Source organism: Poecilia formosa, unplaced genomic scaffold (genome assembly GCF_000485575.1).
Source record: "Poecilia formosa unplaced genomic scaffold, Poecilia_formosa-5.1.2 Scaffold104, whole genome shotgun sequence".
In the NCBI taxonomy this organism is placed as follows: Eukaryota; Metazoa; Chordata; class Actinopteri; order Cyprinodontiformes; family Poeciliidae; genus Poecilia; species Poecilia formosa.
In genome coordinates this window covers 190,381-207,401 of record NW_006800043.1, presented here as the reverse complement: position 1 = coordinate 207,401, position 17,021 = coordinate 190,381, and the positions used below count along the sequence as shown (strand labels likewise).

The 17,021-nt window shown below is 38.9% G+C and overlaps 1 protein-coding gene across 3 annotated transcripts in view; it reads left to right on the top strand.

The window, feature by feature from the left end:
* LOC103143001 (tensin-3) overlaps positions 1-17,021 on the top strand; it is a 30,680-nt gene that overhangs the window by 6,590 nt on the left and 7,069 nt on the right. For 2 of the 3 annotated variants that reach the window (XR_001662984.1, XM_007559354.2), the window contains exons 9-16: positions 104-233; positions 464-529; positions 1,270-1,371; positions 7,255-8,457; positions 13,755-13,915; positions 14,011-14,143; positions 14,227-14,310; positions 16,339-16,468. Coding sequence is in view for 2 of the 3 variants with exons in the window: in XM_007559354.2 (XP_007559416.1) it covers positions 104-233; positions 464-529; positions 1,270-1,371; positions 7,255-8,457; positions 13,755-13,915; positions 14,011-14,143; positions 14,227-14,310; positions 16,339-16,468 (2,009 nt within the window). In the remaining variant the exon portion in view is untranslated. The remainder of the gene's footprint in view (positions 1-103; positions 234-463; positions 530-1,269; positions 1,372-7,254; positions 8,458-13,754; positions 13,916-14,010; positions 14,144-14,226; positions 14,311-16,338; positions 16,469-17,021) is intronic. The other variant, XM_016674988.1, reaches the window with a different exon arrangement.

Sequence of the window (17,021 nt, the reverse complement as noted above, 5' to 3'; positions counted from 1 at the left end):
CAAAAAAAAAGAAAAGAGAGAGACAACAAGACATGTTCACAAAGATAGCAGGCTTTAATACTTATTGCTGTAATCATGTTGATTTCTTGCTTTCTTTTTGTAGATTAAATGCTATCACAAAAGTGATGTAACGTCAGAACGGGAGGTGATTTTCCGGCTCCAGTTCCACACGGGAGCAGTACAGGGTTACAACCTGATATTTGAAAAGGAGGACATGGAGAATGCCAACAAAGGTACACCTGCAAAAAAAAAAAAAAAAAAAACCTCTAAGAACAGGCCTCAACCTGCAGTTCCTAGTAAACAGCAGCTCTCCTGCTTCATAAGGTCCCCACTAAACTCAGACTGGACACAGATTTTACTGGCAATTTTTCTTGTGTTGTGAAAGAAAGACAGTAGAAGAGTACATTTTCCAGTTCTGAATGCCAAAACAGTTACACCATTCCTGTGTTTGCTGTCATTATAGATCCCAGATTTCCAGATTACGGCAAGGTTGAACTTATCTTTTCTGAAGGACCAGAAAGAATTCCAGGTAAGTTTTGCTTGTGCAGTTTTTTTTGTTGTTGTTTTTTTTAATAAGCAAACACAAGCTTGATTAATTAGAAAGGTAGATAGAGTGCCCTCTTAATTTTCCCTCCTCGCTCTGCTCCCCTGGTGAGAGGGGATGTGGAACGCCACAGAGGGGAAATGTAGTATGAAGTGTGTGCTGACAGAGAGGTAAAGAAACACAGCATGTGCTGTCCTCCGAATCCAACTGGAAAGAAACTACGTGGCTCTGTTATTCACTGTGTTATGTACGCCTATGTGCCTAATTTGTTAATATGACGATCTCCACATACTGGAGTTGCACGTAAAGCTACTTTTGGTAGTAGTTTTCACTAAATTTAGTTTGGTGGAAAAAGAAAAACGAGACCCTTTCAGATAAACTTTTATTTTACTTTGTGAAGAGAAAGGGTGGTAAGAATGCTTCACTTAAAAAAATCAAATAATAATAAAAAAAATCACTCAACCTTTCTGTTTTTACAGTTTGCATTTTTTATTTTTTACCTTTGTGATGGTAAAAAAAAAGAATCCAGCTGTTCTAGTTGGAAGTTATAACATTAGCACTAGTCTTTCTTGTAATCCTATTTCCTTATTTTTTGTGTTTTAATTTAGTTTTCGTAAATTGCTATTGATATTCACTGACTTTTGTGTTTTGCATTTATGTGAGGTGTGTCTGTAATACATATTACATATTTTTAGGTTCTTCAAGAGTGTGGATTTTGTTTTCAGGTGCTGACAGGTGGCAAAACGGACCCGATGTTATTGTGGATTACAACACAGCAGATCCTCTGACCCGCTGGGACTCGTACAAGAACATCTGTGATGGTGAAGGTACAGACGCTATGCTGCTTTAGTTGTAATTTGACTCAGAAGACGTTATTTCACCTCTAAGGTCTACAATGATGATTCACCTACTGAAATTGGAAATTTCATGAATGCAGCCCGAATCACAGGTGCTATTTCAAAGTAGTTACTGTTCTGCATAAACAAACAGTCACACTAACCCCCTTTTTTCTTTCCCCAAAAATAGCCCAAGCTATTTATGAATAACCTCTCACACCAGTGACACTAACATGGTTTATGTAACCCTTTTAAAGTGGCGAGAAAGGAAAGTGGTCAAAATGCTACCTTGGCATGCAGTATGACGAGAATGGCAAGAAGTGTTGTTTTTGTGGAAAGCAGTGCTGTTTCACTTTGGGAATGCTGGGTTCAGAGGAAGAGCCGGGGGTTCTCAAGAGATTTCTTCTTTGTTGACTCTTCAAGTTAATAGGGATCCCACACATGTACAAATTCTCACTCATGGACACCCACATGCAAATATGTATATATATAGTTATATACACATATGTACTTAGAGAACCACCCTGTCGGAGCGTCTTGTCCTCACTGTGGTTGTCGCTCTCCACTCAACCACAGCATTCACAACAACCTCTCAGAATAGAGCTACGTGGTAGTAACATTAAAACCCAAATCCACCCTTTCCCAGTGTTCATTGAGTGTTTTTATAAGCCAAGCTTGACTTGATGAAAACAGTCAGCCTTTTTTTTTTTTTTTTTAACTTTCATTTTAAAAAAAACAACAACAAAAAAAACAAAAAAAAAAACAAGCACGTCCACACGAAGTTTTAACGCCAGCTTCTGGGATTGCAATGAAAAGAAAACCACACAAATTTAAGAATTCATCAAAGGAAAGGAGAGGCATGAACAAAAGAGCTTTTCTATATCCCGACTCCCTTGGTTCCACAGCATTCATGTGGGATGTTTACAGCTTTGTTTTCGCATGTAAACTCGAACATATGAGAGGAGGGATGGAAAACTTAGCTGAAATTCTGCATCTACTTACCAGAAGAGCTCGCCCTGAACCAATTTGCTTCAAAGACACTCTCACCAAGTGACGTCTCCGGAGGAGGAAGTCTGGAAGCTGTTTGACACCTTAGTGATAAGGTTGTGAGAAGAAAACGTTATTTACCTCGGTGTCTCTATTTTAATTGGTAGAGTGTGTTTGCTGCAAAGTGAGAATTAAGATGATTGTTGTTTGGTTTAGTTTATTTTTGAACTGGTCGGGTGTCTTTGCTTAGTGTCGCCACAAACCCTGCTTCTAATTTGTCACTACCTTTTATAGATGGAATGAGATTTGATTAAAAGTTGAGTCAATATTGTAATGCATATATAAAAGTCTTACACTTTTTTTGTTCCCCATACAACTTAGCTGACAAGATAAGTTTCATATTATATGATCACGCATTATGCTACATTTGGTGTTTTTGTTGAATTCTTTAGGCTTGCATTTTGGGTAAAAGTCTAAAACCGACTGCATTGTCAAATTCTAAGCATAAATACTCAAAGTAAATTTTCGCAAATCCTGAAATTTACTCGAATTGAATTTGTCTTTTCTGAGTATTCTCTCACGTTGTGCTCTCATTTAAAGTGGAGGAACTGTGTATTTTCCAGGAACTTAGTTCCACTTTATAGCACAGTCACATACCGTCAGTTGTTAAAAAATGCTGTAAATAAAACGTAACCTCAAACAAATTTGACATTGTAACTTCATGTCTTGAAATTGGCCTCCATCAAATCTCCTGCTTTGCCCCCACATTCTACCTCCAGCAAGTCACCCAAACAATGTTCATCCATTATTCCATTTACAACCGTTCTAAAGAACGATGGACTGAGTATAATGAGCTCAGCAGATGTGCAGCTTCACTAAGTGTTTGCTAATTGTTGCTGCCGCTAGTCTGATGGAGCTGGGGGAGGGGTGCTCTGATTGGTGGAAGCTTGGCTGGAAACTGCACCTCCATGTAGGAGCTTTTGTTGAAATAAGCATCTCTTTGTACGAGTAAGCATTTAAGCATCCCTGAATGGCTGCCATGATTTTACATAACACCCCATCTGTAAGTCATTGTTCATGTAATGCACATTCTAAAAGCACACGTATAGTGCTTCGCAAAAATATTCAAAATGGAACGTAGCATGGAAAGGTACAAGCGATATAAAAAGTTACAAGCACAAACTTAAATGTGTTTTGCTGGGATTATATGATAGACCAAGTCACAATGGTGCATAATTGTAATGTGGACGGAAAAAAATGACACATTGGTGGGAAGGTTTGGCAGGAAGTTGAATGAAGTTAAATGCAATGCAATCCAAGAAGATAAACAGCTAGAGGCTGAAAAAGATTTGAGACTAGTGTTGGAAGTTCCAGACCTAAATCCAATTGTGAATCTTTGGTAAGACTTGAATATTGCTGTTCACAGACACCGTCATTTCACTCTGTCTGAGCTTAAGCTATTGTGCAAAGAAAGACGAGATAAAAAAAAAAAATCTCTCCATAGATTAGGACTTTAAGTTAATGGAAACATAATGGATAGCAATGTTTTTGTTGAATATTCCAATGACCCCATTAATTATAATCACAACGACCTCATCATTCTGGTGGAGCTTGTGCATCTTCGTTTGTCAAATCTGTTTTGGGTGTAGTAGTTTGCATCTATGAAACAATAAAAGAATGCTACTGGCCAATTTCAACGTTTTACTTCCACTGTCTACGAATAGACAAGGCACATTAGAATTTTTTTTTTTTTTTTTGGATATTCAGAAAATATTATTGTCTTCATTATGTTTTTGACTCCCACTTTTAGTGGAAAGGCAAAAAAGGTTATAAACGAGACGGAACAGAGAGGGCTGGGTAATTGCATAGTCGTACCCAACCAGACTTCCTAAAGCTAGCGCAACTTACGGAAGAGTTGTGGTTTTTCTTCTCTCTGCACTGTAATTGGTGGATATTTTTTAAAGGACTGACAGCACCATAATACCAAATGTAATGAATAGAAGAATGCAGAAATGAGTGATTTTTTTTTTTTTCTCCAGCTCACAAGCTTTTAAAATACTTGTGAAGCTATGGCTGCATATCCAGCGTGAGCAAAATGACTTAAATCTGTTTGTTCAAAAACAGTTCATGAACTCTAACAAGGCCTTTTTTTTTCTTTTTTACATGTTTTTATCCCGTTTTGTGCTTGAAGGCAGATAATGTGTCTTCTTCTGACACACGAGATTGAGAGGAAAAACAACTTGCCTGCAATTTTTCATGAAAATAGCTCTGGGCTCCTGGCAGAAGTTAATCTTTGCCTTTAATTACAAAGTGTCTTTTTTACAGAGTGGATATGTCTTGAGCTCCAGGAATGTTGTTTTCATCCTCTGTCTTCTCCCCAACCCCCATCCCTTTCTCATACGATATATCGCTATTTTGCCTGCCTCCTATTCCTTCTTTTCCCCAGTGGGGTAGTCCCGTAAAATAGAGGCGAGAGGTCGGGTTACTCGTTTCCTCCAACCCTGTTCAGCTCAATAGCTCCGCCTCACTTGTTTACATTCCTTTGCCCTTATATGGAGATTTCAAACCCCTTATTCCCCCCCACCAACACCACCTCTCCTCTGTAGAGTGCAAATACTCTCACCTTCACAGCAGAAAAAGAAAACCAGCTAACTTAATGAAACTTTCGAGATTTGCCTCCCGTTATTATAAGCCACGTTTGTTCTCGTGCATCTGCATGGCTTGTTCTCCTTCACATGTTTGGCTTCACCTGAGACCTTGAATTTCTGAAATTCTAACCTGGCAAGGAAAGTGAAGGTAAGAGATTTTCCTCTTGAAGTCGATGGGTGGCCATGGAGGAGTGCATGGTTGGGGGGCAGTGCTGGATGTCAGAGTTGATGAAGGAAAAAAATGGCAAGAATTGAGGTGAAGAGGTTAAATGCCGGCTTACGCTTTGCTAAATGGAATGTCAGGAGAAGGATTTGTTGGAAAACTCCCGGCAGAACAGGCCTGCGCTGAGCTTTATACTTAAGCTGTTGGAGATGGGATGCAGATTTGTGTGGGGCCCAAACCATACATAAAAGTAACCTTTGCGGGAGAAAAGAAGGGAGGGAACGGGGGAAAGGTTTTATCATGCTTGTCAGTTATTCAAAACCTTCTGGTCATAGTTTTTTGGGAAGCCAAGCACTTAAGGTAGTAGCTTGAGACAGAAGGCATAGGAGTTCAATTCTAGCTCCTTTTTTGTTGAGACAGAGTCAGAATGACAGTGAGACAGTATCTTTAACTCTGTATTTGAAGTTTTCTTTTTTTTTATCTGTAGCATCTGAGGATTAAGAAGGTTGTTTGGACATATGCTGAGGGTCAAAGGGCAAGGGAAAGCGAGAGGAATGCAGCCTTCTTGTCATCTAAAACTTGCGGGAGCCTGTGCAATATTTGACATTGTATCCATGACCTGAATATGAAGGGCAATACTGGCCATCACAAATGTCATGGCGTTACTTGGAATTTTGGCATTTGACCTGGTGGACTGATAATAATGGAACTGTGGGCTATGTTTGCTTTACACTTAGAAGAAGTGAAAGGAAAAGATAAGTAGGTTGTTTCAGTAGGGTGAAATGATTAATTTGTTTTTCCCCTTCCAGTATTTTAAATGGAAAGCTTAGGGTTTTTGAAATGAGGTTCTGTTAAAAGGTCATAAGCAGTTAAAACCATTTATGCAGTGGTGAAATAAGTAACCTAATATTAAACCTTGCCAATAGTATAAGACGATCCCTGTCATAGTATGTATCAAATGAAGCCGCCTTATTATTTCTGAAGGATGAAGGTGAAAGTTTTATTTTTCTTTACATTAAGTGATCTCTATTGACAATTCAAAGAAAGATTTGTATGTATCTAAGAATTGAAAAGACAGCATACATTCAAAAGCTCTGAACCAGCTTTCAACACCAGAACGTCCAGGGATACAACTTAAAACTGTGCTTTACTTTCTGTTACTTTTTCTGAACAACTTAATGCTCTGCACCAGCCATTCTGACAACAATGTGTAAGATGAAAACAAAAAACATTTAAAGCAACCTGACCCGATGAAGTGTGCAATGCACCACAGCAAGGGTCTTCTGGATTAGAACCAGAGCCAAGCTTCATGACATGGAGATGTCACAAGGGGCTGATCAGCCAATCAGACACTGATTTAATGTATTGTAAGACCTATGCCACTTTAAATGGCGGATTAAAAGAAATAAATTATATTATTTTTCTAAACCACATCCTTTTAGACACTAGTGAATAAAAGCGTCAACTGTCTCATGACATCGTTTCACAGTTTCAAACACGCATTTTTTCTATTGAATAAAAACATTAGTAGTTCCTAAAGCTGCCAGTTTTGAATATTAAATGTTTAAAGGAAATCAATATTTAAAGAAAGTTTGACATTCATAACCTATTTTGAGCACCACACTCATCAAGGTCATACAAATTTTGGAGATAAGAGATTATTACAACTATATGTAAAAGGTCCTGCAAGAAGATTTGCATGGTTCGGAGCAAATCAGTTAAACTAAGTGAAGTTAAAATTGTCTTGTTGTCAAAACTAGCTAATCTGAATAATACCAAATCAAGATTCTAAAACAGTTATCCACCTCAGGTAACATATTAACTGTTTATAATTTTTTTAACAGAGCCTCACTTCAGACATCCTGAACTATTCTGATGACTTGGTTTCATGTCCTGTTTTAAATGTTGATTTTATGAGTTGAGCTGTGATTCCTGTTGTGTTCCCTGTCAATTGTAGAAAATGACTGTAGACGTTTGATGGAGTCTTGTCTTTGTGAGTCCCCCTGTTTGTCTTGTATCTGCGTGTGACCATACCAGCTGACTGTATGAAGCTGCAGCATCTCTTCTGTTTTGCAGCGCCACGCTCTCAGGGCCTAAACCAGGACAAAGCAGCTAGCAAGAGGAGCGCTGTCTGTGGAGAAGCCACACTGGGAAGAGGGACCCGCACAACCTCCACTACCTCCAGCCCTGACCATAGTGACCACGCCCTGTCTGTGAGCAGCGACTCAGGCCTGTCCAGCACGTCTCTGTGGGCAGAAAGACAGACACCTGTCGTCACCACCACCACCAGCACCACCAGCAGCAGCAGCAGCACCACCACCACTACTGTGAGGGCTAACCAGGGACCCAGTCCACAGGAGAAGGTCCAGCTGAAGCAGCTCCTTAGTGGTTTTGGTCTCGAGGATCCCTCCCTGGATGAGATGGATGACCCAGGCCCGAAGTTGGGCTTGAAACAGACACTTCCAGTACAGTTGCACTTTAATGGAGACACCCGGCCCCGAGAGAGAGAGACGGACATCCTTGACGATGAAGTCAACACAGGCCATGATCTGCACAGTTTGGACAGCCTGGGAACTCTGTCGTCCTCGTGCCACAAGAGCAGCCAAAACTCCCTTCTTTCGGACGGGTTTGGGTGTCCTGGATCAGAGGATCATCACAACCAGCACCACTTACATCACACTGCACCTCAACAAACGGATGATTTTGAGAGAAGAACCTTTTTGAGTTCCAGAAGCAACTCTGTGACTTCTTCAAACCCCAGCAGTGCTCCTACACCAAAGCAGCATGTTTACAGACAGGAGAGCTACTCCACACAGTCCTGGGTTCGGCAGCAGCAGATGGTCGCTGCGCAGCAGTTTAACTACATGCCTGAGGATGGAAATGAGACAGAAAGGTATTCTGGGATCAAATCTGGGAGCGGTTCACCCAAAGAAAGTCTGGCCAACGAGCCACAGAACCACATCAGGGACACAAAAATGGAAAGTGTCAAGAACACAGTACCTCACAAGGAACAGCCAACCACCAATAATAACAACAACAATAACAAGCATGATGACGAGATAAAATCCCTAACAATGGATATTGATAACTCCATTGACCAGCTAAATCAGCTGATCATGGATCTGGATCCCATGTTTGTGCCTAGATTGGGCTTCAGCAAGTCCACCAAGAGGGACGACGGGACACAGTTCAACGGCTCAGTCAGAAAAAATTCAAACAGCACTGATGTCAGATTCAACGATTGTAACACAGCAACTCTAAAAAACCCACCGCAGACAGGTAAGATAGTCAGCCTGGGTGTTCTTGAAGTCTCGTCAGTGAATGAAATATTTAATGAAAGTAGAGTTAGATAATGGGGCTTATGTAGTCTGAGGTTGAAATTAGTGTGCAGGGCTTTCTGGAATAGTGCACAATTTGGTTTATTTGGTAACTTTGGTAAATAGAAAAGGGTAAAATTGAAGAATGTTGAAGACTTTTTCCTATAGAATGCTTTCCAGAAGTCACATCCTTTCATTGTCCATTGTCCATTCAACCATTCCTTTGTCCACACATTCGTTCATCTGTTGATTAATTCACCCATCGACTATCCATTAATTCATCTTTCCATCCATCTGATGTCTGTCTGTTCTGTCTGTCTGTTCATCCATCCTGTTGTCCACAGTTCTTCATACTATTTCCTAACAGTCCATCACCCATCACTATCACACATCCATCCATTTGTCTGTCTGTCCCTCAAACTACCTACTGTGTATATCTCCATCTTCTGTTCTTTACGTAACTTAACTTGTCCATTAACTATTCATTCTTCCTTTTAGCCAGCCATCTATTAAATCTTCAAATGTCCTTAATTCCATGCATTTATCCACTGTTGAGTATTTTTTGTCATTAATATGTCCATTCATCCCTCTGTCCAGCAATATATTTACCATTCATTCAATCTTCTGGCCATTCAGCAGACGTTATTCTTTCTTCCTTCAACCTTTCTCTCCCCTCCATTATGAAGGTGCCATAACCATTAAATTTACGACGCCTGTCGTCACCACCATAAGTTTATTTTAAGTTTATAAGTTTTTGTTTTTTTTTACTTATAATTTAAAAATGTCATCTTCAGGTAAAATATATAAGAACTAAGTATACGAATAGCTTTTTTGGCAATCAAAGGATGATTGAACCTTGTTCTCTTGTTTCTCCCTTCCAGCATGTTTTCATGACAGAAATGGTAGGGTTCCTGCCAGGATTTCAGATTTTGTTTTTTTTTATGGGAAGAGTTCTGTCCAAACTTGTATGTGAAACTAACTGAGTGCAAGATCAGTAAAGGTGCACAAAGAAAGAGAGAGCAGCTCTTTATCTGTCTTTGTGAACATCTCTGCTTCTTGAACTTTGATAGTAGAGACTAAATACTTAGCTTATGACCGATGAGATTACATTTTCATAAAAAAATAGTTACTAGTGTATTATTTTGAAAAAAAAAACAAAAAACAAAAAACAGTTATGCATTGTAAGCACTTTCAAGCACTTGCATCTGAATTAGATACCTGCCTGTTACATCCATAATAAAGAATAAGGTTTGCCATCTTTTTTCCCATGCATCTGATACCATCAGTGTTGTGAAAAAAATAAACGATTAGATCAGAGTTCTTTTTCACTTTTTTCCCCTTGCTAAACCTTATCAGACCAACTTAAAGAAACATTTTATCATTTAATCAAACAAAGTGTGTGAAGTTTATATCTCTGTCCTGTGCAGATTGTACCCTTTGTGTATTAGATTAAGCTCAGGTTATAATGTAATAGGACGTTGACTGAAGACGGTGCAGTCAAACAGAAACCCAGCCATGCGGAGAAAACATGGAAAGCCATGTAGCTTCATGAATCATAGCTTGCAGTTGCAGAAGAGGGCGGAGGAGTGGGGGGGCAATGTAGAGACCTTAGGAATTTCCAAAGGAGGAACAAGTGAGCCTGCAGGCGCACCTTTTTCCATTTGATTCCAAATACTTACCTGTCACCGTAAATAAACTCAAATGCTTCACTTGGAGAGAAAGCTAAAGGAAGATGAAAAGTGGTAGCTTTTACAGTTGTTGTTTTTAGAACTAATCTACCAAGTTTTATCCTTCTTCTAGTCTTCTTACAGCAGGAAGACAAGTTAACGTTAACTATTTCAGCTACTTTTAGTTTTTTACAATCAAGATTTATTGTAAGTAATTTAAGTTACTTTTTTTTAGCCCTTAAGATATCACACTTCCCGGGTTGAAGCTATCAACATCCAATGCAGGTATTTCTGTGCCTATGGGTGTGAGTGGGGAGTTTGCTCTGTAGTATTCTGTCAAAGCTGTTTATGATCTTGCAGGTCAATCAGACTGCAGCGAGTTTTGTCTTTTCATGTGTGTCAGGTTCTGTGCAAACTCCTCACAGATATCTGTGATGTGTTGACACAGGCTAGCATGAATCAGCCTTACTGTAAAGATCTAGCACCAGAGGGTAAATATTTTTAGTTAGTTTTTCTGTGGTGATGCTTGCACTGCAGTAGCTTCTTGATTAGCCTTAGTATTAATTTATCTATGCTCTAGATCTCGGAGTCTCCACATATATTTATCTGTTCAAATTTCTCTTTAGAAACTATTGTTGAAAAGACACATACACTATAAGGATACAATATTTTTTTTTTCTTTACTCTTATTCAATCAGAAATTGTACATTCGTTTGCATAAAACGTTTGATGTATTATGTCACAAATAGAGGGATGCAATATTGCATTACTGGATCTCAAACTGCTTTCTTAAACATGACAATGAGTTTACTGTACTCTAATGGCCTCCATTGGGCAACAGATCAGATTTTTATCATGATTGTGCAGCTATCAAATTTGAAGCATTGGTGTCATTCTAAAATGTCAGTGTAGACTAAAACGACACTTTGTTCAATCTACACTGCAAATAACTGATGGGGCTCTGAAGAGAAGAAAGGACCATTATGAATCATTGCAGCCTTATGGCAGCTGCTGTTGCAATTATCATTGAAAAACATTTACTATAAACAACACAAGTCACACATAGAAACCTAATGCAAATAATCAAAAAAGGTGAGCAAAGTATAACATAAACTAACTGAAGCACCTAGTTTCTGTTCGAAGGGCACACATACTAAATGCTATATCCATACCAGAAACTGTAAATTTGACAAGCCTTTCTGCAAACATTTTGTTAGTTGAATGAGTCAGTGTTAAATAGCACAAAATGAAAAGAAAAATGCAGAAAAAAAAACAGAGCAAAATGTTAATATTGTATTTGTGCCGTGTGCCAAAAACTAAAAATTATCACACAACTCTGTGAAATCCGTTTAGAAAATCATTTAACCAGCTTTAAATGATTTAAATGCCATCGTTTAGCAGAATAAATTCTCTGGCTAAATTCAGATACCAGAGCCATGGTTTCCCAACTGGGATCTAACCCAATGATTTCACTCTGCTGTGTTTGCCAGCACTGCAGTACGTACACAAAAGCTGCTCTAGATGCAGGCTGGCATCCTCCATCACAGTCAGTGGCACAGTTAGAGTTGAGTGGAGCTGTTCATCGGAATGATTCTGAGACCAGAAGCTGAAACTTGAGCTCCACTTCCTAAAATGTGAAGGTGTAGGTCAAAATATGACCTTCCACTTGGTATGTTAGTATCCATCTCCTTGATTTTGTTGGAACTGGACAGCAACTTTCATTTTAGATGTTAACTTATTGCACAGTTACAAAATATCCCATCAACAGTTCTACCGTGCAGCTGTTACAGCATATCACTGAACAACTTGAGTGCAAAGTGATCCTATGGGTCCCATTCATGTTTGTACCAGGCAAAATGAATAACAATCCAAGGCATTAGCACTTCTTCATCATTAGCATTCTTTAGTGCTCAAGAGGTCAGACCTCACTGGGAGGGCTCAAATTAACACTCTGGTGATGAGTGGCAACACTTCCTACAGGAGTCACACACACCCACACACAGTCACACAGACTCAAACTCCTTGCTCTCCTTTAGCCCACACTGGACTTCTCCTCTAAAAAAAAAACCCTTTGATCAGCCGAAGACACTTTTAAGTAAAATAAGTTTGTTTCATATCAACTTTTAAAACATTTCTGGCTGGGGAACATGCAGTTGAAACCAGATGTTTACACACCCAGTGTAAATAGACACATAACCATTTTGCCCTCGGTGTCTGACAGTAGGTTAGAGTAAATGTTTCCTCTTTCAGGTCACTTAGGATTACCAAATTTATTTCAATGGCTAAATGCCTCAATGATGAGCAAGATTTCTTTTTCTTTTTTTTCTTTTTTTTAATTCAGAAGTTTACATCTGTTTCCTTAGCATTTGGTGGAACTTACTTTTTATATTTTATGACTGGTCCAAACATTACAGGAATTATGGTTCTCCCAATAATTTGTGGGATTCTAGCCCAGTGCTTTGAGACTTTTATCAGGGTTTCCTTATGTATCCTCCAGAACAGGACAGTTTGCAACTAATTTGGAGCTATGCTCCTGGTCGTTGCTCATTTGGAGAGGCAATCCTCCCCCTTCTGCTATAAGCTATTGCTTCAGTCTTTCCACGAAGCGTACTTTGGTCATACTTTATGTGTTTTTTATTATTTTTTTTTTGTCAAGCATATTTGTCCCTCCTCCTCCAAAACTCCCCTAAAACAGAATACTCCCACTCCTTGGGATGTTGTTGTAAACAACGATGCAAATTTCCAGGCATCAGACGTTCATCAACAATACACCCCTACGCACCTTTCCTATCAAGCAACCCACACTGGCTGTCTCCCGTGGGTGGGCATCATTCCTAGGCCTGGCACTTGACCTTTTTGAGCCGGTTCTATTGGAATCAGTAAAGCTCCATGTAAAGTTTTCCAAGGCTGAAGTACACTAAACATGTCCTACAGACACTTCAGTCTGAGATGGTTAATGTGTGTTGACCTTCATAAGAAAATGCCGAGTGCTTTTATTTTTGGGTTGATTTTCTCATTTCTCACCTAAGCACAATCATCTCTTAAACACAAAACCCATCTTCTTTCTGAATGGTAAAAAGTCTGGAAATCCTCATGTGGGTCACTTGTATCCTGAGAGGATGAATGAGACTTGTTGGGGTCCACAATGTTCGACCTGATGTTTTTGCTGATTTCATTTTTCAATGACGCCTCATAAGGAAGCAGCGTCTTTCAGGTGTCGCCTTAAAACACGTCCACATGTTGTGAGTTAAGATATTAGAAGCTTACGAAGCCACGCCATATTTTCTTAGGCTTTCGCATTTTTTTAAAAAGGCATAGTAATCTTATTGTACGTAAAAGTCTGACTTTCATAAAGATGATTTGAAAAATCCTTGTATTTCCTTTTTCATATTTCTGGTATTTCATCAAAAAATGAATAATTGGGAATCGTAATTCACCTCAAAAAGTTCATGATGCAGGGAAACACTTTGCCTGATTTAATGACTGATCATGTATTTTTTTTTTAAACTTACTGCCTTGAAGTTTGTTATGCTCATAAAGCTGTGTTAATATTTAATCAACATGTTGTTGCTGTGTACTTGTGTGTATGCAGTTGCCCAGTCCAATGATGTGCGAAGTGGCATCACACGGAGTTTGAGTTGCCAAGGGAAGGATGTAATGGACCATCACTCAGGCTTTTGTAACTCAGGCTGGGGTGACCCAGAGGAGTACAAGGGCCAGCAGACATACCCCCCATGTATCTCTCAGTTTCAAGTATGCTTAGCAGTTGCTTCTTCCCAAATCATGTCTTCATGCCATATGTAGTTGCTTTGTGTTGTAAGATGTGTTTCATGTATCATCTATTGTAGCATCCCACGTTGTACAGAAGTGACAGTACCAGTTATAGAACCCAGGGCCTAGACAACACTGGTGGAATTGAGACGGGACTTGACATGACTCCACCCACTCCTGCATTCCCCATCTCACCACCAACACCTTACGGTAAGTAACATGTTCTGTGAAATTAATGAGGGATCTCATTCTGTGTAAACACTGCCACACCCACCTCATCTTTGTATTTCCAGTGAAAACTATGTCCGAGTTCAGTGAACTCAGGCAAATTCCGTCTCCCAACATGCAGTCGTTTGGAGGCTTCGGAACAAATCAAGGTAGGACCAGTAGCCTGCATGTGTAGGAAGTTTCTGTTCTATAGAGATCATTCAGATTTTTTTCAAATGTTTTGTTAAACTGTTATAATCGATTGATGTTTCTCTTGGGATCTTCATTTAGTAAATGCAGATTAGCCGGACCCAGAGGTTGCTAATCGCAGGTCTGAAAGGACCCGGGGTCTTGCCTGGGGAATGGGGAAAGGACTTTTATTGGAGTAAAACGGTGCACCACCGTTGATCCTCCTGTGTGAAATGCATTCTGATTGAGATTCTGACATGCATAAAAAAACTAGAACAAAAATATTTCAATGGTTTACGTCAACACTAGGATTGTTAGGATTTTTATAACAATTTACTTTTATATGAAGCCATTGTAAATAATCATCAGGTTTTGTTTAACACGACCGCAATACAAACACCTTAACAGTAGATCGTTTTCTAAAATCACAGAGTAAAGCCCTATGTTTTTTTTTTTGTTTTTTTTGGTATTGGTGTTATAGCAAAACAGTGGAAGCCCACCACTGGGCACTCTAAGACTAGACTGAAGCTTTAGCCTCAGGGACTTTATGAATGTGGACTTACGCTGAAGGTGACCAACAGTTATCGACTTCAAAGAGCCACACTTAGAAAAATGCTGAGCTATTCCTTAAGAAAGGGGAAACATGTCATGGGAAGATTTAACTTCAAGTGAAGAATTTGGGTTCTCTATTAACATCTGGAGGTTCATCAGTTTAGGAAGAAAACATTTCTTCCTAAAAGTCTGTGTGTGTCAGCTAGTTACGACCTTTTTTTTTTTCCCTAGTTCTCTCTCGCTCTCTCTACCAGGAGTCGCCTTTCATGTCTGACCTGTGACTGTGATTGAAGCAGGGAAACAAACTATCTGGACTCATCCGTGATGCCCTAAATAATGCTGACATTGTTGTTATCAGGGAACAGGAAAAAAGATACTGTTTGTGCAACAGACGAAGGGAGATTCCCAGAACAATTTTCTGCCCCAAGAAGATTGCATGTGTGGTTTTGTCTTGTGGAATAGGGCATTTTTATAAATATCTTCATTGTTTCTTTTTTGTTGAGCTGTGGTCTTTATCTGAGAAGGGGCACACCCTGTGATTACATGCATATCGCTGAGTTTTAAGTTTGTACATTGTTGTCTTAGTGCTTAGACATTGTTCTCTGGGAAATCACAAAAGTTTTACTTTCATTTTTGCATTCTGTCCCTGCCTTTTTTTTTTTTTCTTCACTTGATCCCCAAAGATATACAGTATTTCTAAAGGTTGTAGGGTTGGTTGCAGATCTGTACCCCTGCTGTGCCCCAGACAGCCCTGCATTCAGTTCAGCTGCATCTCCATGGTTACCAACTAGAAGGCATGGCATAGAAAAAAACTTTTCTTCCTTCATAAAAAAGTCTCTGTGTGTGAGTGTGTTCACACAGGGGGAACAGGGAGAAAACAAAAAACCCCTTTTAGCTTTAGATCACACGGAGAGACACTCTGTTGAAATATAAGATTGTTAGTATATAGCTGTGGCTCAGATTATGGTTTATTTAAATAAGGGTTTCAGATAATTATGGTAAGCTGTTTTTTAATTTTCAGCTTTAGTTTGGCTTCTTGATTTGTTGACTAAGTGGGTTGTGGCAGAAATAATCAGTGATTGGTTTTATGTATATATAGACCAGATCATTTTGGTGCCTGTGGACAGTTTTATTACTGTTAATTCCAATTCATATTATGCAATTTAAACCAGGGCTTTTTCCTCAATGTATTTGGGGAGTTTTTTTTTTTTTGTTTGTTTTTTTTTGGTTACTGAAATATTTTTTGCAGATTTTCTCTTTTATTTACTGTCCATATGTGCTAGCATTAATTTATATTTTACATTTTTCTAAAACTATGCAAAGTACTATCAAATTAACGAGTTCCTCAGTTTGGTTCTTCCTGTATTTTTTTTGTTGTTGCTGTTGTTGTTTTATTTTATTTGTTTTTTTGTTTTTTTTTAGTAATTTTCTTTACATTATTTTTGGTAACTCTGCAGAACCTCATGGACATTCTGTGATCAATCATGTGAGCTTTGAGACTTTGCCAGATTCCTCCATCAGCTGCCACAGGATGCTAAATTCAACATACTCTACCTCCATCACTGGAAATCATCAGCAGACAGACAGGTAGTGCCGCAACTATATATCAAACTTTCTTGTACTCTACTTGACAGATTGCACAGCGTTCTGTGAGATGTTTGAAGCTCATGAGTTTGTTTTATAACTTGACCGTCTTTGAACTTCTCCACAACTATCTCCCTGGCGTGTCTGCTGTGTTCCCTGGTTTGCATGATGCTTTTTGCTCTATGCGGTGCTATAGCAAACCTATGACTCATTTACTGAACAACTGTATTTATACTGAGATTCAATTAAACAGGGAGACTTTATTTACTAATTGGATGATTTCTAGAATAAACCAGGTGCACTAGATTTTATTTTGTGGCATCAGAGTAAAAGTAGGTCAAATCACATGCCTGCAACCCTTATTAGTTTGTTGTTGTTTTTTTTTTTTTTTTTTTTTTTTTTTTTTTTTTTTTTTGGATAACATGTTGCAAACCGTGCATTGATTCTTTCCATTTCATAATTATGTGTTGCTTTGCATTGGTATGTCCCGTTAAATAAGATGTGTTGATCTTTGTAGTCGTAAACAGTTGTTATATAATGTGGGAAAGTCTCAGGA